General features: G+C 31.4%; 1 protein-coding gene across 6 annotated transcripts; it reads left to right on the top strand.

The window, feature by feature from the left end:
• Positions 1–397: 397 nt before the first annotated feature.
• LOC133180896 (protein phosphatase 1 regulatory subunit 3B-like) lies at positions 398–23,962 on the top strand. 6 transcript variants are annotated; one of them, XM_061315343.1, is made up of 2 exons: positions 398–582; positions 21,488–23,962. In XM_061315343.1, exons 1-2 carry the CDS (start codon positions 510–512, stop codon positions 22,489–22,491), a joined length of 1,077 nt encoding a protein of 358 aa, XP_061171327.1. In that variant the 5' UTR covers positions 398–509; the 3' UTR covers positions 22,492–23,962. The 6 variants fall into 6 exon arrangements, with proteins under 6 accessions (XP_061171327.1, XP_061171326.1, XP_061171329.1 ...); XM_061315342.1 differs by lacking the exon at positions 398–582 and adding an exon at positions 16,775–16,871; XM_061315345.1 differs by lacking the exon at positions 398–582 and adding an exon at positions 17,331–17,385.

Raw genomic sequence — 23,962 nt, 5'->3', positions numbered from 1 at the left:
TTAGACTCTGAGGTGTCTTATGAGTTCCTTTGTACAGCGACCATCAGAATTTCGGAGCGTAACATGGATCTGATTTTAATCAGATTGAGTGGGATATATCGTATCAGTGAATAATAAAAAGTTTTAATTGACAAAACGAACTCGATAGGCCACCAAGAGACTTATTTCCACTAACTTTAATTAAAAATAAAATAAATGAAATACATAAAATAAACCTCGTTCAGAAAATATAAGAAAATTCTATAATTCACGATTTTCTACTCAGTAAAAACATGTAATCCCTTTATTAGATTTTCGTATTTATTTGGTCAAGGAACATGAGATATACCGGTATGTGTGAATCTTTTAAAAGTTTTTATAATTAATGTTTTAATGCCAGTCCTTCTTATTTGACTAGTGATGTAACCTTGAGACTCGTCGGCAGCTAGCTGTAGAGAGTAAGGACCGAACCCTGAGATATATATAGCCTCTGGAGGGACAATCAGCTGATTTTCCTCTTTACAAGCAGCATGGCGGGAATCAACTTCGACAACAGCTTATCAGATGAAGAAATGGAAGTCTGTGAAACTATTGGAATTAACAGTAAGTATCACAACATTTTAATTACTGTTAGAGTTCATCTGATTCCATTTTTGTAAAGGGAGGTAAATTCGTAATAGTGCTGAATAAAATTTTAACACAAAATAGTTGTCACAAAGATTAAAACACCAAATGATGAAAATTGGTCTAGAGAGAGAGAGAGAGAGAGAGAGAGAGAGAGAGCATTGTATAGAGGTATCAATCTTACTTGTCTTAGTGAGTGCTCCCGTAAACTATTCTTATATCTTTGATAAGATCTATAGAATCTCTGGATTACACTTACATGTAAGATCAAGTGTTCTTTAAGATTGCCTTCGAAGTATATGTTTTTATAAGTCTCCTACCTGTGAAAACAGAGGGGACTATAGACGTCTTAATTCGGCTGTCTGTCGATCTGTCTGTCCCTCTGTCTCAGTCAGTCTGCCCCATTTGGTTTTCTGCTCTTTTTCTATGCTTGCAGATATTGAGTTGAATTTCGGGATGTGATTCAAGAATCACGTCCTTTTTAGTTTAAAGGACCTAGTATTGCTTTGATAAATTTATTTCCCCCTTTATGAAACATTAGAGCACATGAAGTCGGGAATCATCACAACTGCAATAAGTGTTTCAAAAATTGATAAACTTTAATTCAATCAACACATTTGACAGAGTATTTTTATTGTTGGATTATCCTCAGCCATTCAAATTAAAAGATATTTATTGATGAATTATGAATGACAGATTACAAAAATGTCCAAAGATAATTATCAGAAAGTACATTTGGAATTTATACACACACACACACACCCTCACACACACACACACAGAGAGAGAGAGAGAAAGAGTATCTATTAGTTGTCTTAACTAGTAAGTATTAATATTCCTTCATATATTATAATTAAGTTTGCATAAATTATAGGTGTAAAATTAATGGTATCCACCATCAAAGTTGTAATTGGGTATTAAAGAAAATAAAAAAAATATGAAACAATTGTTACCCCTATGTCATGAAAAAATGTGTGTAGGACTGTATAAGTACTACTTTGTCCGTCTGTTTCTGTCGGTCAACTTGATCATGTCTAGGCCATCACTTAATTGTAATGATATTGGATCAATTTATGAAGCTCTTACTTAAGAAAAAAGATTGCTAATGAGCTGTGGATTTGTCCCGACCTTGACCAGGGCTGAGCGTGATAGGCAAGAATACAAAATGTTTTATTCATATCCGAGCTCAGTAATAGAGAAACATTAGATGCTGCTATCTAATACACAAAAAGTGTATCGAGAACCTGATTCAAGGTCAGTTGTGTAAGTCCATTGGCATTGACAGAAAAAATATTCTCACTTGTACACTTACTAACTCGCTAATTAATAATAATGATTATAATAATAACCTGATAATGCCATGAAAGAAGCTCGAAAGCTATTTACCCCCATTTTCATTCAGTTAAGGTTAACAGGGGAAACGAATAAAGAGTAGCGATTGGGGGGGGGGGGGGGGGGGTTAACTGCCTTGAAGTAAACCAAATACTTTAGTAACCGTTTACCGGTATATTGATGATTTATTTTATTTCTTTGGAACTTTTATATGTACGTATACTATCATTGAAACGTAAAATATCTCCCTGAGTTCATTATTAGAAATAATTATAGATAATTATCAACAAAATCGGATAAAATTTGCCTCTCGACACGTACGGTATCTCGTTTATCTTCATCTGTAATGAGTCAGACAATATGATCAAATGTTTATCTTCAAACTAATGAGCATATTTTAATTTTTGATAAATTATCATCATCCTACATTTTCCGATCAATTGTTTGCATATTCTGCTACAAATTATTATGTCTGAATAGTGTTTATTTAACAACTACAAATCACATTTTTTTTCATTTCCTCTGAAAGATCCTGCCTGTTTACTGATATGATTCAAGGTCATCCTCTGTCAGCTTGAATATATCATGGTGTACTTTAATTCGGGAAATAAATTACACGTGCCGGACTTACCAATAAATGTCATCTGAATTAAGGTAGGAAGAAGGAGCGCGCCAATGGCAATAGGAATAAAAATTTACACAATGCGCTGTAGATATTCACTATTAACCTTAAAGGTTCCTATCGTTATTCGCCGATTTCTTCTACATTTCAATTGTGAATTAGCGATTTCGTTTTGCTCGATCGGATATATATGTATATATATATAATTCTTTAAGGTTCAGAGTACATTCCACTAGACATAACGAAACTTTAGTACTATCTTGACTTTATTTATGTTTCAGTTAAATGTATAAAAATATAAATGAATGCAAAAGCTAAAATAACATATTTTTTTTTCAATTTAAAATATACAATGTATTTTTTTTTTCAAAAAGTGGTGGCGCACCAGAAGCCAAATTTTCCCTAATTTATCTGAAAATGCTATTAGCTCTCTTATTGTGTTCAAATGAAGATAAAAATAATTCAACTTCTAAAAAAAAGTGTATGTGTTCAAACAAGGAAGCAGACTAGAATAATCTTCTTATGTCGGTTTCCTTTACAATATATGTAAGAATTCCTACATTGGCTGCTTTCCATTTAGTCCGTATCCGTAACTTCAGTTATATATCATTGTACTGTGCAGAGCTTTATGTTTTAATTTATTTTGCAAGGCATCAGCAGTTTTAAATGAACTTTAACTTTGTTTTTTTGTGTATGGTGGGATAAATCTGTCGCTTTTATCTGTAACTTAACACATCATCAATCATTACCTGAGCGTCTCCCAAATACACCAAAACCTTGACCCCCTCACCGCTAAAACGGGGTATTTATGAATGAAAGTTCCGAGGGTGTGTAAACATCGTACAGCTGGGTTTACCGATAAATGAACTTGTTTGCTTCGCAACAGACAGACAAGCTTTTTTGCGCAAAACCAGTCATTATCTTTTCCCGGGTAAAATGAATCACACTATTGATATATTACTATGTACTTAAAACACTTGGAAGCAAAGTAACGAGGACTCTTAAAGACGGTTATCTCTTGAAAAGTTTCATTTATTTCTAATTCCTTTTGCTTGTGTATGAAGGCAGGTTTCTTCAACCTATAAACATGTTTATAAGTTTTAAAAACAAAATTATCTCCACTTGCAAGATAATTATGTCAACATGCAATTAAAATATGTCACATGCAACACTTAAATGTTAACATGCAAAAAACAAAACAAAACAAAACAAAATCAAACAAACAAACAAAAACCCTAAGATTGGAAAAAAAGTTGCCAACACCTGTATGTGCGTGTCAGCATGAATAAATTGTATGTTAACATAAGCAAGCATGTCGACATAAATTAGATGCATTTCGACATAACTACGTATTTGGCATCCTGCTGTGTGAATGATGTATATGGTGACATATTTCCTGCTTCTATACACGTTACTTTTTATAGAATGTGTCTACATTCAAGATAGCTATGTCGACATGCAGAATAAATGAGGTCAACATGCAACATAACTAATTTGACATGCAAGGAAAGTCATAATATATCAAATATATATCACCATATATAACATCTAATATGCGAGATTCAGCCTATAAATTTCGGCATGCAACTGAGTTAGTTGCAATGCAACTTAAATGTTGATCTTGACATGCAACTTACATGTATTTGATTAGGTAAAAAGTATCGGTACCTTTACGGTTGTAAGGTGAAGGCAAAAAAAAAAAAAAAAAAAAAAAGAAGGACAAGGACAGAAATATTCGAAATCAATAGAAACAGTTCATTTTAGAAATGACCGAATTCTAAAATAATGAGCACCAAGTTGAATTTTGTTTTTAAAAAATCTACTACCCATAACATATTTTTCACTTATACATGTATCATCATATTGTACGTGCATTCTATAGTTAAAATTCCTGAAGTTGCAATAGAATAGACAATTGGATAAAAAAGTTTTAGGATTTTTATCAGTAAAACTTTATTTAAAAAAAGAAAACATCAATACATCCTAAAAGACTTTCGAAAATACATAATCAAATTTTTATGCTTCAATACGGTATCAGGGATATAAATGATTAGATCTAAACCTCGATTGAGTTTCTTCTCTTATATATATGTGGGAAAAAATTGGCTTTTTGATTGTTATTTTACATTATTTTTTTTTTAAATTCTGGTTTGAAAAGTTTTAATATGAAAGTAATATGAAACAATGAAATTCCCCAAAAAATACTTTTTTGTTCATTTAATCTAAGGCAAAAAATGAATTTCGATATACAAGTTTTCTTACAAAAAATACTAGATTTTGAAGTGAGACTATTTTACATTACAGGTGTATTGTGTTGCACCCCTGACATCTGATATGTATTTCATTTAATATTGTTTAAAAATTATAATACACATTCTTAGTTTGTAAATCAGTTTGTCATTTTGATATTCTTTATCATTTACGGCAAGTTTTTCATATTTTCAAAACTTCAAAACATGATTACTTGCACTGTGTAATTTATTTACATTGTATTTAAAAATATGTTACTTACTTATTTATCCTCTCCGTGCCCCAGAGGACGCATGAGGCATTTAAAATTATGTATTAGTGATAAAAACTATTATAAAACAGTTTTGTTGCACTCCTGACTGCAGTAAAATTAAAAATTGATACTATAGAACACAAAAAATTATAAAGTTTTGGCAACATCAAGTGGTAACGAAAATGTGCAATATTTACAAATAGTCCAATACTTCATAATTAAACCACATGGAAGTATTTAAACTTGACTTATGTCTTGAATTATTCTCTTTTTATGTCAAAAACTAACTAAAATATATATATTTAGAAGATAAAATATATTTTATAGTATGTTTTCCTTCATAGGACAAACACTGTTAGCAACTGAGGTGAACCAGAAACATTCTACTCATCAATTAATTTTTTCTTTATATTTATTCATATTTTATCAGCAATAATTCTAATATATTTGTTGCACTCCTGACCAAAAGGATGGGAGTCTTTAGACTAGAATTTTGAAGCGAAAATTACATCAGAACTTGTTCTGTTGTTCAGTTAAATTGAGGTGGAATTACTTGAATTCTGTAACAATTTTTCAAAGTGTTTATTTTTTTTACTTTCATAAAAATAATAAAAGAAAGGATAGAAACACAACTGAATTGATAAAATAGAAAAAGAGAAGTATTGAAATAACAAAACTGTCAATAATTTATATTGAATTATTCAAATAGATCATAATTAATCAAAGAATATTTCTTTGCATGAATAGAAGTATTTTTATCATATAACTTGAATCTTTGGTTTGAACATATTTTATTGTAGTTTCTAATTACAAAGGGATTGGGCACAAGTTTTAAAAACTTATTACGCCCTCTCCCTACATGTAAATTACAAAAATTAAATTAAATTTAATTAGGTCACAGTTAAATATTTACTTGAATCTTTAAAAAAATGTATTGCACTCCTGACCATAGAAATACATAGACATACCCTTTAATTGATAAATCTTTTTGGTAAAAATGTTCTTTGTGTCTCTATTTTCCAAAATAAAAATCAGAGAATCATAAACTGATAAAAGTTTTTTCATGCTGGGGAACAAAACATCAAATGTTGCACTCCTGACATTATTGGGTGTGCACAGCTACTTGATGCTGCTTGTGATTTATATAACATTTTAAAGTTTTAAATTGTATATCAGTTTTTGTTTTACACTTTGAAATTTTTTTGACTTAATTGTCTTTTAGATTTTTAAAATCATTTTTTTTTTGGTTTTTTGTTTTTGTTTTTGTTTTTGTTTGTTTGTTTGTTTTGTTTGTTTGTTTGTTTTTTTCTTTGCAATACTACATTTCTTCTGTTGCACTCCTGACATGGTATAGCATTTTTTTTCAACATCAGCTATGAGTAATGACCACAACTTGGTCAAATAAAACTTACTACAGTCTACATTTAATGCTCAATACTTTGAATATTATCAGGAAAGTCTTTATTGCCAGCATAAACCATTATTATTTATTTCACAGATCTTCAAAAAATATTAATTTTTCAAAATGTCACAAAAAGGTGTTGCACTCCTGACATTTTTAGTATCATTTTTGGGCATAACTTTTTTGTGAATCGAGATATCAATGAGATATTTGGCAGGTATTTAGACAGTATCTAAAGACATAGACATTTATTCCCATTGCCTGTATTTTAGTGCAGATTGATAAATATGTATGTGGTCATTTTTTTTAATTCACCCAAATAGATGTGTGGCGAAATCAAGACTACACTCGGTATTATTTTCAAAATGACAGTATGCAGTGTAAGAGTTGTGAATTGCTGACATTAAATTGAACTTTCAGTATATATATATATATATATATATATATATATATATATATATATATATATATATATATATATATATATATATATATATATATATATATATATATATATATAATTGTGTGTGAGAGAGCGTGTGGCGTGTGTGTGAAAGTTCAGTTAAATCAAATCATTTGAACATTTGAATTTAAAAAGATAAGTCTCATAATTAGGTCATGGTCATGGAAGAAATGCTTCCATTTGCAAGTTAGAAGTGCATTGACTAAGAGCTATCATGCACTTCGCAAGTGTTAAGGGAGATTTGGCAAAGAGTTTTACAGCAATAAAAAGGTGTTCTCTGACCAAGAGTTAGGGAAGATGTGGCAAAGAATCTTACTGCAATAAAAATTTGTTTTCTGACAAGTTTTTATGATACAGATCTTTACAGCTTTTATACAAAACAATTTGCATTTGACTTCCAAACTTTTATTATTTTCCTACTGTCCTTTCTGGCATATTTCATATTACCAAATAAAATTACCAAATAAAATCTGCAACATGACTTTTTTAAAATAGTCATGTTGCAGATTTTATTTGGTAAAATAAAATATGTCAGAAAGGACACAACCATTTTTCAATATTATTGAAGCATTTTTTCTAACAATTTTAAAGATAAATTTAAAGATAATTTTTTTTTTAAAATATTTTGTGTCAGAATACACTGTATTAATATAATTTTGATTTATTTATTATTTTCTACAAGTCTAAACATTTTTAATATTAGATAAGCAACTTTTGTGACAAAGACTTAAATATGTATTGTTAATAGTTTACTCAGAACCTTCACATTAAATAAATCATCATTTTACAACACCAATGCAGATTGTATTTTGCTGGGAGAAAAGTCACAAGATAATGTTAAATAAATGAATTTGTCTACTTGTACATGTCTTCTGAATATATATCTTTGGGGTTTCTTTACGGTTTATGATTTGTCCAGATGATAGAAAACTTAAAGGCCAAACCTTTCAATTTGCTGTCCATGGATTATATATTGAAGGAAAATTAAAAGTTTGAATACACATACACAATGATATATCGCCCCCATCCAAACAGTTATACTGCAGGCAAGAAGTACTAGTAATTCTTGTAATTGGGGCAGTTAAAGATACTTTTTAACAGGTAAATGGGTTTTTTTCTTTTCGATTTCAAAATTTAGCATTTTTATCTTTTCCTATCTAAACTGCACAGTATTGCAGCAGGATCCATCACTGTCACTACGTAAAGGTTTACATGTGTATTTGTTTTACACACCAAACGAAGTTTTTTGTTATCAAACGAGTTTTTGTGTTATGAAAATCATACTAAAAACGGGGGTTGGGGTTGGGATGGGGGCTTGAAATTTACATGTAAGAAATGGAGTGACCTCACGTGGACTTTGCGTGGACCATTGATCGATGTGTAAACCTTGGCCTCTTAGCAGGTTAACCAGTTGACAAGCCTGGGGCAGTTCATATGGACACAATACCTTTACGCTGTTTTACAATGTCGGAGGTCGACATATGTCATTACCCTGTGTTCTGATTTCATGCAGACCAGATTTCAAATCAGCACCAGAAACAGTAAAGATGTAGCTTGTAATTAATTAAATAAAGTTTTATCAAGGTACGTGGTATGTCGAGGCATATATAGAGAGATTGCACTTAAGAAGATTTCTTTACTTATTGATTTGGAATCTGCTTTCCTGGAATTCTGTAGTTTTTCATGTCCTGTCCAATGGTTGTTTTTACATGTACATGCAGTATCTCGCATGTTCTTTGGTCCTCTCGTAAGATATAGGGATTTTCTTGCTAGGATCAGAATTTTGGTGAGTAACTATGTACATATCAAAAGTTTGAATCTTAATTCAAACTTATATAACACGTTATACCTATCTCACATAGTTATACGTATAAGTTAAAATCAAGATTTAAACATTTAATGTTACAAATTGCCGATCAATTTGAGTTTTGATCCTTGCCACCAACTTTGGATTTTGAATAAAAATACCAATTTTATACTTGGAATGATTTAAAATTACATATTGATTTTAATTTCGATTCCTACGACATCCCTGAAACCAGATAAGAAATTTGTGACCTTGAATTTTGTTATTGTCTTACAAATACACTTATATAGAGAATTTTTTGGCAATGTTTGCAGGTATTTTTACTGAATATAATGGTGTGCATGTAAATCTATAATAAGCTGTTGCAGTACTCGTTGCAGATTGGAACTCGTGTTCTGCAGAAGCTGCTTAAATGGATAATATATATGTATATATAGGTTTGGCAGTAATCCGCATTAATTGTTTTCCAAGTCACTCCCATACAATGCTTTTTCCTCTTAGGAGACTCTTGTGTGTCATTTTGACATCCTAAATATTTTTATTGTGCGGGATTAAATTTATACCAAACCAAAAATTATCTGAAGATGTTTGATTTTTCCTAGTAAACATTTCTGTGAATTGCACTCACTTCTTTCGGTAATGAAAAAACACGAAAACTACCAGTAAGACGGTAAGTATAGGTGTATTCAAAGGGCCGTGTCAATTATTACTTGTCTTGGATGAATTTCTGTGTAGGGAATACGTGTTATTTTTCTTCTGATGTCAAAAAATGGCATGGGAAACACATGCTCCATTGTCTCTGGTCTTATTTATTTATTAATCAGTTAAAGGGATTATTAAAAAACATGCCGCGTGCATGCCTTTAAATTGTGGGACGACAGGATTGATTAGACGATATACAGTGTTTTTATGATCTTATTGCCTGTTTTTATGTAAAGGTTAGATCTAATTACAAAACCTCAATTGATTGTTAGTGCAGGGGTCTTAGGTTGTTTCTATGAATTTTTATACAATACAGAACTGTTTAGCATCATGGCATATTTCGTTCATCTTTAAAATCTTTTTTATCAATTATCTACTTTAATTCTTTAGAAGGTTCTAACCTTTGAGATACTCTGGTTATAAAACCACTTCATCATCATCATGACTTAAGACGTAATCATCACTTGGACACGGATGACTTTAGAGTAGGTCTGGCATAATACAAGATAATAGATCAATTCTACTTAAGAGAAAGGAGATTTCCTGAATATTCATTTATTACACGTCATGCAGATTCAATACAAGATTACAAAACTTTTATGATCAATTGTTGCCATTTTTTTTTCAATTTTAATTTCCGTGGTATGGTTATTATTTAATAAATAGAATTTTGTTTTAATTGAAAGCATGCAAAATATTTAAAATAACCTTGAACCTATATACTTTATAGGGTAGAAAACCAACGATATACTATTGAACACTAACTATAATTGGGACAATTACCGATAATAACAAACATCAATGCATGTACACTGATATTAGCATTCTATGCCTCTAGGGTTTTATTTTTTCCAGAAAGTTCGTTGTCCTTTCGGACGATTACTTTATCTCTCATGCAGAAACATGTGATAGTGATATATTATTGAATGAGTTTTTTTCCCTCAGACTATGGAATCAAGGTACGTAGTAACGTATGAAATTATGTTTTAATAATCGAAATAAATGTTTTGTTCAGTGCAAAATGAAACTTGTAATTTGATGAACATAATTGATAGTGTTATTTCGCAATACAGTTTGTTAACATTCTGAATTCATATTCATCTTGTAAATATCTTTATTTATTAATTATTTGTAAGTTGTAAATGAGAGCTTGGAAAATTGTGTTTTTGTCTTTTTGTTGTGAACACAACTTTACTTCTAAAAAAATATTCATGTACATGTATATTCTTTGTCCTTTCTGTCACATTGTACGTTCTTTCCTTCCGGTAACTATAGAAAACATTATCATTGCTCAAGGGAAAAAAATGTCAAAAGATTTACATCAATTTTCATCTTCTTTTATTTCTATGGAAAGAGAACATCTCAGGAAATTATTCCACATTGTGTGTAACGAATTTCTCACTATAGAAGATGTTGCGCAATATTCACATTTCAAGGTAAATCAAAGAAGGATAGGTTAGGTGAAGACGATATAAAAATTGAAGTCTAAACGTGAATGGAAAAGTTATACATGATTTCAGAAGATTATAGAAGCGTCAGCACCACAGACAGCATCGGGCTTTACAATACCTTTGTAAGACCAATCAATATAAATAAAGGAAGGAGAAACTCTTGTCAATTTTCAATAGAATTGCATAAAAAGGATGATAAAAATAAAGTAAAAGAAAAAAAATATCCAGACAGGCAAAACTGGACAACCTGAGAGATAAAAGGAACTTTATAGCAAAACTCGAGACCTGAAAATAACATGAGATTGACAAATTGACCACTTTGTTCTCTCCAATACATGCACTAAAATGGGTGCAGATCCATACTATAGTTATACACTATTGAATATGAATATTCAGTTAACTCAACATTCAGAATATTATATAATTATTATATGATAAAAGTATACAAGTTCATAATTAGATTTATCCTCGAGACAATAATTACTAAACAATGGCATGCTACTTTGCCTTGACAGCATTTCTGTATTTTTCCACAAAAGTTGTTATATAATATCAACTAATAACTACATGTGGAGTTTCTAGGATATCTTGATATTTTCTGGGGGTTGTGTCAGGAGTGGAGAACTGTGTGTAATAACTTCTTAAAATGCTGTCAATTCATAGACCTAGCATAGACAATATCATTAATCATCTTCATGTTTTAATTAGTCGTCTTCATGTCTTCATCCTCTGTACTCATTCTCCGGCACTTCCTATAGTGGTGGATCCACAATTCTTGAAAAGGGAGAGGGGCAACAGATTAAGGGTCTGGGTACATATTAAGAAATGCAATTATTATATTTAACATCAAAAGAAATGATTTTTAAAAAATATCAATATGTATATATGCATGTTTATTATGTGAATCCGTCCGTGACAGTTTTCCCTATGAATTACTGTAGTTAGGCCCCCCTTGGCAAATCTCCATAGGATTTTTCCTTTATTTTTTTTCATAGTTTGTCATGTTTTTGGTCTTTTTTCATCCCTGAATTCATGTTCAGTTATTTTCAGGTCTAGAGATATGCTATAAAGTTCCTTCTATATGTTCTGTCAGTTTGTTCATTTTTGCTTGTCTGGCTATTTTTTTTTCTTTTACTTTATTTTTATCATCCTTCTTATGCAATTCTATTGAAAATTGACAAGAGTTTCTCCTTCTTTTATTTATTGATTGGTCTTATAAAGGTATTGTAAAGCCCGATCCTGTCTGTAATGGCGACGCTTTTAATCTTCTGAAATTATGTCTGATTTTTCCATTCATACCTAGACTTCATTTTTTTTTTCGTTTTCACTTAGCCTATCCTTCTTAGATATATCTTGATATGTGAATATTGCGCAACATCTTCGACTAGTGAGAAATTCATTGTACAAAATGTAGATATAATTTCCTAAAATGTCTTCTTTACGTAGACATAAAAGAAGATGAGAAATGATATGAATCTTTTGACATTTAGTTTTTTAACTTAAGCAAGAACATTCAGTGCCTAATCTTATCTTAGACAATAAGTCTGGGCCCTGTTTCACAAAAGAACTTACGACTAAGACCAAAATATTATTATGCGAACATTTTTTTTATACATTTTTTACATTAATTTTAAAATGGATTTAATCTTTTTTTTTAAAAATTGAAAAGATATTTTTGTGCAATCAATTTTTAACAGAAACATTAGTACAGGTTTTGTAGGATTTAACAACCAACTAAAGTTTTTGGTCTTGTAAAACGGTCTCTGGTCTGCAAGTGACATTTGTTTTCACGTTATATGGATGTTCGGTTGCCCAACCATGAGGTGACTGATGTCTTTGGTTTCTTTACGTTTAGTAATTGATTATAATTTCATAGGAAAGATGTTAGCCTTGAATTTTATAACGACTTGATGAAGGTGATTAATAGTGTGTGTGTGTGAGGGTGTGTATGTGTGTGTACATCTGTTGATGATTTTCTTTGGTTTGTGTTATCATGAAAATGATTTAGAGCAAGGCAGTTCAAAATTATTAAACTGGACTCGGTATTTTTTTATTGAAATGACTACTAGCATGTGAATAATACATTCTCTAATTAGACATTTTTGCAGATTTTTTAAAGTGAGATTTTAATGTTGATCGACTCTTGATTGCTTACCATTTCTAGTAAAATGACATTGTGTTTTTCTATTCTCCAGTGTCTTACTGTATCTTTAATGCATTTTTAAAAAGATATTCATGCACTATATCGTATAGCTGCAATAATTACCAGTTTTATTGGTTATTGCTAACGCATTGATTTATGGATTCCTAATAGCTAGAACATATTGGTGTTTGCAGACGACAAGTGGACAAAAAATTGACGACATTTAGTCAAGTTCGTAGATTGGTTGTTTTCATGATGCATGGCTTTAATTTTGATGACAGTTACAGGTTGTGGAATATAATTGATTTTAAGCATGAAATTATCAGGAGTTCCCTCTGACTTTTGAAACAAACTGCTTGGTAATTTTGCCATATCTGAAGAAATGTAATGTTTTGGTCTCATCTCTTTTTTTTCTCGCAAGATTTTGCTGTTAGTTTGCATTTTGTTGTAAGAGATCAGGGGAGGTGTTTTTGTTTTGTTTTTTTTTGTTTTTTTTTTTTTTTTGTTTTTTTTTTTTTAGTAAATTTCCTAATTTGTGAGAAATTCGAGGCAAATATTGAGTTTCAATATTAAAACATTTAACAATGCTCCATTTTTCACTGATACATGTTATAAAAAGGGAAGATAAATTAATATATCCGGTTTAGGAAGTTGAACTACGGTATCTCGAATATTGATTTCAATGTATTTTACCCTCGATATCTCGAATCCTCGGATATCTCGAAGTTTTTTCTCGGTCCCATTGAGTTCGAGATAACGAGGTTTGACTATATATATATATATATATATATATATATATATATATATATATATATATATATATATATATATATATATATATATATAAGATAATTATATATATAACAGAAGTAAAAAAAATCCATATTCCAGACTAACTAAAGTAAAAGTACCTTGCCTATGACAACTGTTGCTCAGCCTTCACCGATACGATGACACTGACCTCAATCGAATAAATGTTAAAAAAAACCATTCTTTTGGAAAATGAAGTATTCACCAATTTGGGATGTCGCTGTATGTGCACAATTTAAAACATATATCAAAATACTGACAACACTGAAATGCATCTGAAAAGCACATATGTGCACTTTAAAGGCAACTGGAGGCCTTAGGTGCAAAGTTTGAGATTTGCTGTAGTTTTTTAAGGGGACAACCATTTGATTGGGGGGGGGGGGGCAAACATTTTCGAGTCAGGTTATTCATTTTCGTGCCAGTCAAGGACAGATCATTTATTTTGAAGATGATCAAGGACAGATTATTAATTCATCAATTTTCTTCTTTTCTGAAAAAAAGTTTGACAAGCAAAATGAAAAGGAAAATGCCCAACTCCAAAACTCTATTTGTTGGGGGGGGGGGGGTTAGCACTAGTCAAGGACAGATTATTTATTTTCTTGCCAGTCTAGGACAGATTATTTTATTTTCAACATTTTCGAGGACAGCTAGATTATTTATTTCCGTAATCTGCCAGCCCCCCCCCCCCCCGAATCAAATGGATTCTACCGTCATTTCAGAGATGTGATAAATGCAATGCAACGTAACACATTAACAACAGACATATGTACGTATAAAACAACTGGCAAGGAGGCTTCAATAAATATTGCAGTGTTGGATCAAGACGCATTTATCTATTAAGTATGCATTCCATTTAATTTTTGCTATTGCGTGTAACACAAGAGGTTTGCTTTTAATTATTAATTGTGTTTCATCTATAAATGCTATTGTTTCGAATGATCGAAAAAGAATTTCAAGTTTGTTTTCAAGTTCATGAAGCTCATTTTTCATTCAAAAGTGAAAAAAAAATGAAATTGAAAAAAATGCATAAAGATTACTATACTCTATAAAATATACTTCTTAATCTGATTCCATAACTTTAATTCTGTCTTTTCGCTGAACTTTATATGCCTTCTTTAATACTCTTCAATAATGTCGAAAAGGGGATGATTTAAAGAAATGAAGTATATGAAATGTTGAACAAATTAATATATTGCGTAATGCAAATTTTTATTTTACAATTTTATTTTCAATCATAAATTTACATTTTCTCGTTCTATTGTTTGTTTTTTTTTTAATTTATCTATTTTTCCATATCATAAACTACACTTACAGAAAAGGGTCACTGTATTTCCATATCGAAGTATTCGCACCGAGTTCGTTTACCTCCAGCTATGTGTGAAGGGAGGTGAACGATCGGGTAAAATAATTACGTCAGATGCTATTGTATAAAACAGATTGTGTATTTAAATAATAAACTTGCAACTGGCGGGAAATTCATTGAAATTTATAAAGCTTATGTTTACTTTGAATATATATATATATATATATATATATATATATATATATATATATATATATATATATATATATATATATATATACACACACACACACACATGTACTTGTATATACAGTGAAACCTGTCTAATCCGACATGCACTGGGAGACGAATTTTGTGTCGGAATAGAGAGGGTGTCAGATTGCACAGTGTAAAAAACATGAACATAGTAAAATTGAAATAAAATTTCACGTCAGAATTCACAGTGTGACGGATTGCACAGGTGTCGGATTAGACAGTTTTCACTGTATATATGCGGTCACATGTCCACGTGTATCTGGTAGTATGTAATGATAAAGATGAGGTACCATCAGTGTTCAGAGAAAGAGAGAGATGCGAAATTGTTTGTTTTGGAATATTTTTGACAAATACTTTAATTTGTGGAATCATCATTGTTCGTGGAGAACCAATGTTCGTGGATTTCATGGGTCACCTTTATACCCACGAATTTACATCTCCACGGACGATAAGGTTGTCATCTTAACAGTACAATGAATCTATTTTCCAGTAAAATTTTGGTCAATTGTCTTATGGCTCCCACTAATTTAAATGACCCCATTGTAGTAAAAGATTTTTAATAATTTTATTTATTGCTTTATTGTTTTAAGAAATTTGCAGCCATGCATCTATTATACAAATGCTGTGTATATGCTGGTATATTTAAGAGAGTGTGTATAGATTTATTTAAGGACATATAATACTCAGAAAAATATGTTATAGAAATTTATAAAACAACTTGAACAGGGTTTGTTAATGTATTACAAGGTTTCCCTGTCAAACCAGTCTTATTTTGTCACTCTCCCAAAATCTTGACCCTTAATTTAAATCTATACTTGACCCTTAATTAAATCTATACATGTACTGAAATTCATTTCAAAAGCATGAAAAAAAAATGCATGAAAATATAATTTTACCGTAAATTTAACATGAACACATTAATTTTAAGCTTAAAAAATACGAGAAGAAGCTATGATACTTATAGATTTCTGGTATCCCATGACCTTAAGTTGCAGCATGCATTAATAAATGAAAAGTTCTATACACTGTTCGATCACTGCCCTATCTTGTGCTATTTAAAGTCATCTCTGTATCCTGCATACAAGCATTCCTTTTATTATCTTTAAATATAATAATTTTGCACACTAGCTATAACTTTCGTATTTATAGCTTTCAGGCAGTGATCGTAGGGCTAAGGAAACAATTCTCCCCCGTCATGTATAGCATTACAATAAACCTGTGAGTGGTGTATGCATGGTAGGCGCGTGGCTTGCCCTCTCTTTGTACCATAGTCGAAGGTTTTATTAAAATTGTATATCAGCTGTTTTGATATGGTAAAAGCGTGGTTTATTTATTATGGCTTCAGGGCCTGTTATGTTAAGGTCAGAAAATCAGACACTTATTGAAATTGGTGATGGCCCAGTTATTTAAGAAAATTCTTCTTGTCTGCCAAGGCTACCTAGAAGGAAACTTTTACTCGATCTGCGAATGTTTAGGTAATTATGTATAAAGTACTTTACTTGATAGTTATTGCTACCACTAACTGTAATATTCCTTTAAAACATCAACAATTCGTTGTTTTTTTTTAATAAAAAAAAATATATTCTCACTGGTGATGCCATCTTATACTGGAATGATTGTGATGTGTGTATACGTGAATGATTTATATATTGCGATCAATACACTAGCTAAAATATGAAGTTCTGTAGAGGCAGCAAAGGAAACATATATAGGCCTATATTATGTGTGTAAGTCCTATGAGGAAGAAAAAAGTCATATTAATAATATTACAAATATTTGACGTGTATGGTTTTCTTCCTTGTATATAATTTTACTAAGCCACAATGTCGTCATGTCAAAACATTGTGCTTCAATAATGTTTATCATTATACTCGCAAGGAAATCAGTAACGAATTCATGTGAACTGTGCTCACTCTATAAATAAGGGATTCAAAGCTTCTAGCAGCTAGGGTGATATCAGTGACATTGTGCGGGTACAAAAATGGAGAAGTAAGTATATATATGGCCATGGTTAGGATATTGATTCACTTCTAATTTTGTTGTTAAAAATGGTGTTTAAAGAGGAAAAGTTACTGTTTGTTGTAGGACCTAGATCTATACACTGCTATAGCTTGCTTGAGTTTTTAGCCGACATTTAATTTTTTTTTTCATCTTCCTGTTTCAAATTTGATTGTGTCAGCATTTAAGTGAAATAAATTGTGTGGGCTGTGTTTGTAATATTCCTCATAAGTTCCTCTAGATGTTACAAAAATATATTGGAACCATCTATCTAGATATAATAATTTTGAAATTTTCAGATTTCTGGCAAGTTAAAAAAAAAATTTCATATCTTGCAAAGAGCAATTTTAGTGAAAGAAATTAAAAAAAACTGTTAATGAAAGAATATTGATTCACAAGTAATATATTGACATGTATGTCATTGTGGTATACTGTACATGTAGTGATGTTCTACAGCATTCAATGTCATTTCACGTGCGATCAGCCGGCAGACCAGCCGACTTTCCTGGGTGTTGATTGGTCGATATTAATAAGCGGCAGCTGAACACGTGAACATAAATCGTCCTTGACATTGTCAACAATGTCGGGGCTCGGTGAAATACACATGTACTGTGATATTCAGTGGGATAACTCAGAAGAAGTACATGTAATTCATACAGAATCGAATAAGGTAATTGTCTTTATGTCTGTTGTTCATGGGGTGGTTATAGTCTTTCGTATTCATTGTGGACTTTTGTTAGTGGAAGTGGTTACATGCAGTTTCCTCCCCGGTGTATTCAAAATTATTGATCAAGCAATTGGGGAAAAAAACTTTATTCATAGTTTTCTCGAGTGGAAACAATTTCGTTTTTGTTTTTGTTTTAATTTTAATGCAAATCAGGAGTGCTTTACAGGTATGTTATATGCGCAATTGCATAAATTATGATCATAAAACAGGTTCCAGCCTGGATATCGATATTTTTAGCCTAGTATCTCTGAGCTGCCGGTAAATTACCGGCAAGCAAAAACTGTAATTTTGTGTTTTACGCGCCTTGGGTTTACAATTTTAAACTCGATTTTGTGTATAGTTGTAATTTTTTGAAGTACATTTTATCTCATTTAAGATGTATGGTTTCGTCATTGATTGAAAGTTTTCATCGTTTATTTTTTTTTTCCCAGAAAAATATTGACTACAAGAAACGTAATCTTTGATGTACACGATTAGAAATGTTAGAAATGTTATTACATTTGAAGAAATAAGCAGATCATTGTAGTGGTGGTGATTAAACGAAATAGCATTGATTTATATGACTGCATGTTTGTTAATAAAATAATAAATAAATAAACGTACAACACACTTTCATTATGACTTGCAGGATAAGTAATATGCTGATCATTTGCTTTGTCATCTAATTATGGCTTTCATGTACTCAAAATTAATAATAGTTAAAAATAATTAATATGATTAAGTATTTTAATCTGATCAGCTTAAGAGTTTTATTTCTGTCTCACCTTAAATAACCAAGGTTAAACCAGCCATACCCTGAGGATTAGCACTCAATTATTACCAAATTGAGCTGTTACATTCAATTACATTATTTTTTTCATCTTTGAGCCCTCTACATTCAGACACAGTGGTTGCATGTTTATTTGTTAGCTGTTGTCTGGGAATGCCTGGAGCATAGTTTGGTCAGAAATATATTTGTTCCCTGTAACTTGCTCTAAAAAATCAGGTTGCTTATTAGGCCTATACAGTCAAACATCAATATCTCAAACTCAATGGGACCAAGGAAAAAAGAGATCTCGGAAGGTTCAAGATATTAAGGTTAAAATACAATAAGAAACAGTGCTTGGGAGTTTCAAATCACTTTGACATATCTATGGTATTATATACAAGGTACTGAAGTTCAAGTTGTATGCATATATACTTGCAGCTAAGACACAAGGAGTCTAAAATATCATTCACTGTGATATGACCCCCTAAATGCAACCTTGAACTTCTTCAATATTCCTAAGTTTAATGATACATGGGATAATTTTTCCATTTCAAAAAAAAAAAAAAAAAAAAAAAGACTGATAAAGCACATGTATATTTGTAACATCTTTACATTTATTCTCACAAATTCTTGATATTCTGATGGCTGATAATTCTTTTGTTTGCGTGTTCAGACTTTTACCTGTGGCCACTGTACGCTACACTGACCTTGATCATAAATCTGACCATGGAGTGCAGGTTTTGCATCTGTATTCTGTACCTGTGTGGAATATTTCACTGGAAAAAAAAGTGAAGACTGCATTCAGATATTACTTATCAGAGTAATACTAGTGCCTACTCAATCACTGAAGGTCTACAAGCAATTGATGTGATGGCACCTCCATTGCTAAATGTTGCAGAGGACATTTGCACCTTACAGTATCATACTTTCACCTGATTTTCCTTTACAAATGTAACATATCAGACATACTTGTTTCATCAAGTTTATCTAAAGAAATCAACAAAGATTCATAAACAAGAGTGTTTATTATTTGTGACAGATAGTTGGATGAGAATCAACATCTGTTTGGAAACCGTTGGACTTTCTGAGTATCAAATAAACATGATGAATAGATAGTGTATCTTATATATAAAGTGCATGGGTTTTGTTTTCCCCTAACCTTTGTTGGTTCCCCTAGTTTTGAGAAATCATCATGTCTAGCAACTATATGTGGTGGTGTGTAAATGGAATGTGAACACACAGGACTTTCTTGTAATTCATCAGTAGGTACATATTTGTTCTTTGAATGTGATGTAATTTTATGATGGCATATCTGAGAATTGACGAATTTACTTGTGGTCATGATTTTTTTAAACGTTCTGGTAATGCTGATTTAAAATACAGTCAAACCTTGTTATCTCTAACTCAATGGGACTGAAAAAAAAATCGAGATATTTGAAGATTCAAGATATCCAGGGTAAAATAGTTAAAGAATAGGGGGCTGGGACTTCCAAATCACTTCAACATATCTATGAATGGTATTTGAGATATCAGTGTTCGAGATATCAAAGTTCAACTGTATATTTGAAATATTTTGTGTATATATATATTTCTATACATAATTACACATTTTTGGATTGATATTAATATTGTGAATTCTTGCACGTATCATCTAAACCTCCCTTTCAAAGATGACACAGGGTTGGTATATAACATGTTGTAAGCATTTTTATTCATATCCGTAAATTAGATCAGTTAATCATAGTGAAGCTGAGGGGTCAGCTTATTTGATCAGGAAAAGGAAATACTTGAATCGGTGTAAGCTGATGTCAATGTGATTGAGGCATCAGCATAAATACCCTCTTTTCTGATTAAAAAAAAAAAAAAAAAGAATTTAAAAAAAAAATGATCATATGTACATAATGAATGAGAACAACAGAATTAAATGAAATGAGTGGAATTGTAAATTTTTATTTATTTTTTTTTTAAAAATTTTTTCCCACAAGGCTATACTTTTTAAAAAATGATACTTGTAATAATGAGGAGTGTTTTCCCTTAGAACCAGCCACTGGCCAAATTAACCACTTCAATTGATAAAAATGCCACTTAGAAATAAAAAATTTAAAAAATAATTGTTGTAAGATTTTGTTCATAGACCTTAACCATTAGCCTGTTACAATCGATCTCTAACCCTTTACTTTTAAATAATGGGAAAACACTGAATGAGCAATACTGCGCAGTTTGCTTGCCCCTGTTGTCTGGTTTATTTATACAACAAAAATAGATTAGCGTGACCTTGCTGACTAGCATATTTTAAATTGTTTATCAGATGTTTTGCGCTCTTACATTGTTGGTGTCAGCAAATTGTTGTCATTTCATTAAAAGGAATTGAGGGATACAGTTGGTATAAAAAAGATAAAAATGGGGAGCATTGAGTGAGTCATGGAGTCATCATATGGTCATGTACAATTATCTCTATTTATTTGGATTATAGCTTTAAAAAAAATGAAAGACTGTTGAGACAGTTTATAAATTTGAAGCTGTTCAGTGTTTTATTTAATATTGATGAGTAATTCCTTTGTTAATGAATTTTTTACAAATTTCAGATATTTTTGATAACAGGTGTTTTTTTTCTTCAGATTTCCAAATGCTAAGAACACTGTCCCACAGTTTTACACTTCAAGAAACAATGCCTGTGGATTATACAACTTATCTTCTGTCAACAAGCCCACCTGCTTCCATGCTGGAGCAGTTATTATCAAGTCACTGTGACAAGATACCTACACATGACTTGAATAGAAATGTGTTTTCGTTCTCGGAAACAGCAGCTGAGGTCAAACTAATGGAGAATGAAATGGAAAAGAAACCACCCAAGTCGATAATTCAGCGCTGTAACAGTTATGAAGAAGAAGAAGTTGAATCTTCTTCAGGGTGTTCATCCGGGCGCGAGTCTCCTACTCCTCCTTCACCAAAGGGGAAAAAAAGAGTTTCGTTTGCAGACAATCGAGGATTTGCTCTCGCAACTGTTAAAATCATGACAGAACCTTCAGATGTACCTCCAAGACTCAGACCTGAAATTCTGGAGTCAATAACTCAGGGGGCTACAGCTGGGGTTTGTTCTGGACCTCCCCTTATTCTAGATTTCAAACAACCAGCCTCTGACTATCTTTCCTTCAGAGACAAATTGGAGAAATATTGTGTTTCTTTGGAAAATGTCATAATTCGAGACTATACAGTCCTTGGAACTGTTAAAGTTAAAAATCTATCTTTTGAAAAGAAAGTGATTCTGCGATGCACTTTTGATTCTTGGGAGACACACATGGATGTAGAATCTAACTATGTGCCATATTCTGAGACTAACAGTATGTATGATACATTTTCTTTCGAATTTGAAGTGCCTACAAACTTCGACCAGCAGAAAAAGATGGAATTTGCCGTCTGCTTCGAGGCAGATGGAAAGCAGTTATGGGATAACAATGAAGGGAAAAATTACAAAATTTTTTCAGCAGATGCCAAAGCTTCTCCTCAAGAGGATGCAAAACCTGTCAAACCTGTGGAAGATATCTCCAAACTAAGAAATGTGGAGTCATGGACACAGTTTGCTCCATGGAACAAAGTAGACACATCTCTTCCATATTGGTAGCATTTTTCACGATCCTTCTTGAATTGCTGTGGTGATCAAACCCACAGGTCTAAGAACAAGGCTCTGACAACCAAGAATTTCTGATGAAGTTCCCCTTCACAGAAGTTTAGTCAGGTCTGTGAATCTAGAAAAAAACATGGGTGTCATTGAATGGACAAAAAATTCATCCATCAGACTAGTGTCTACCCAAGGTTGTGCTGGCTGTGATGTGATAAACAGTTGCCAATGTCAGTGTTTAACACAGGCATGAGACTGTACATTATGTGTACAAATGTAGAAATCATGTATATGTATAATCTATAAATACATGCATATGAGATACATTTTGTAATATAAGTTCATGTGTCACTCGAGTGTTTTTCATCTTGTTTGAAATCAGTTGATGAGGAATGTTATTAATTACTAGTAATGTAATTACTGAATACTGGCATACAGTCTAATTTCCTGTAAATTTATTGTTTAAGATCTCTTATTGACTTCAATATGTGAATATTGGAAGAATCTATATTGATTTCAGTGGATTTTTCAAATGTGAATGAATGTACAAGTCGACACAAACGAATGATGTTGATCTTATGGGTGTCCTCATAATGCTACACAAGTCATATCTGCACACAAATTTAATATTTAAGAAAAACTGAAGAAAAATCATATTGAAGTCGATACAATTTTTAAAAATATTTTTAAAGTAATATTAAGTAATTGCAGTGCAATTTTTTATATACTATTACTTGTGCATGTAATTTTTACATCACATATATATATATACTTGTAACTGTATGTTCACTGTATGTCTATGCACAGAGTGCACGTTATACTATGGTTTCATCAAGGGAACAGGTACTCCTTATCTCTGAAGAATAGGGCAACAGATAATATAACCCTGTCTCCTCATCATTCAGCATTCACACACCATGGGCATTATCAGTCTGACGTTACCCCTGCATAACCAACATAAAGAAAGATAACTCTTACTCTTTCCACGGTAGACTTGTATATGTCATAATAATAATATTTACAAGGTGGTACACAACCATCTGCAGGTTATGTAGGTTAGTTATTCTTTGTTGCTTTTATTGTTTTGTTATCAATATTATTTTTTGTTGTAAATTTTGTGTCACAGCTTTAACAATCAAATCATTACAGATTGATTTTCAGTACTAACTACTTGCTTTCTGTGTCATAGTTTAAGTATATATGTATTACTGTATTATCATTTTCAATCCTTGTTGTTTAATATCTATAACAATGTACATCATTCAATTTGAAATTTTATGATGAAAAAATTCATTTTCTTGATTTAGCTTATTCAAACATGTCCAATACATGAATCATTTCTGGAGGAATTAAGCTTAATTTGTATAGAATTTGCATAGAATCTCCTTCTGTTGCAAAGTTCTTTGTAATAAGAATGTACTGATTGATGATTGAAGCACTGATGTCCTAACACTATTGAAGAATTTAAACCTTA

The sequence above is a fragment of the Saccostrea echinata genome, unplaced genomic scaffold (assembly GCF_033153115.1).
Source record: "Saccostrea echinata isolate AGI-Se365-2 ecotype Australia unplaced genomic scaffold, CSIRO_AGI_Sech_v1 ptg000008l, whole genome shotgun sequence".
NCBI lineage: Eukaryota > Metazoa > Mollusca > Bivalvia > Ostreida > Ostreidae > Saccostrea > Saccostrea echinata.
The sequence above is the reverse complement of the archived record's forward strand: the minus strand, read 5'-3'. Positions and strand labels throughout refer to the sequence as shown.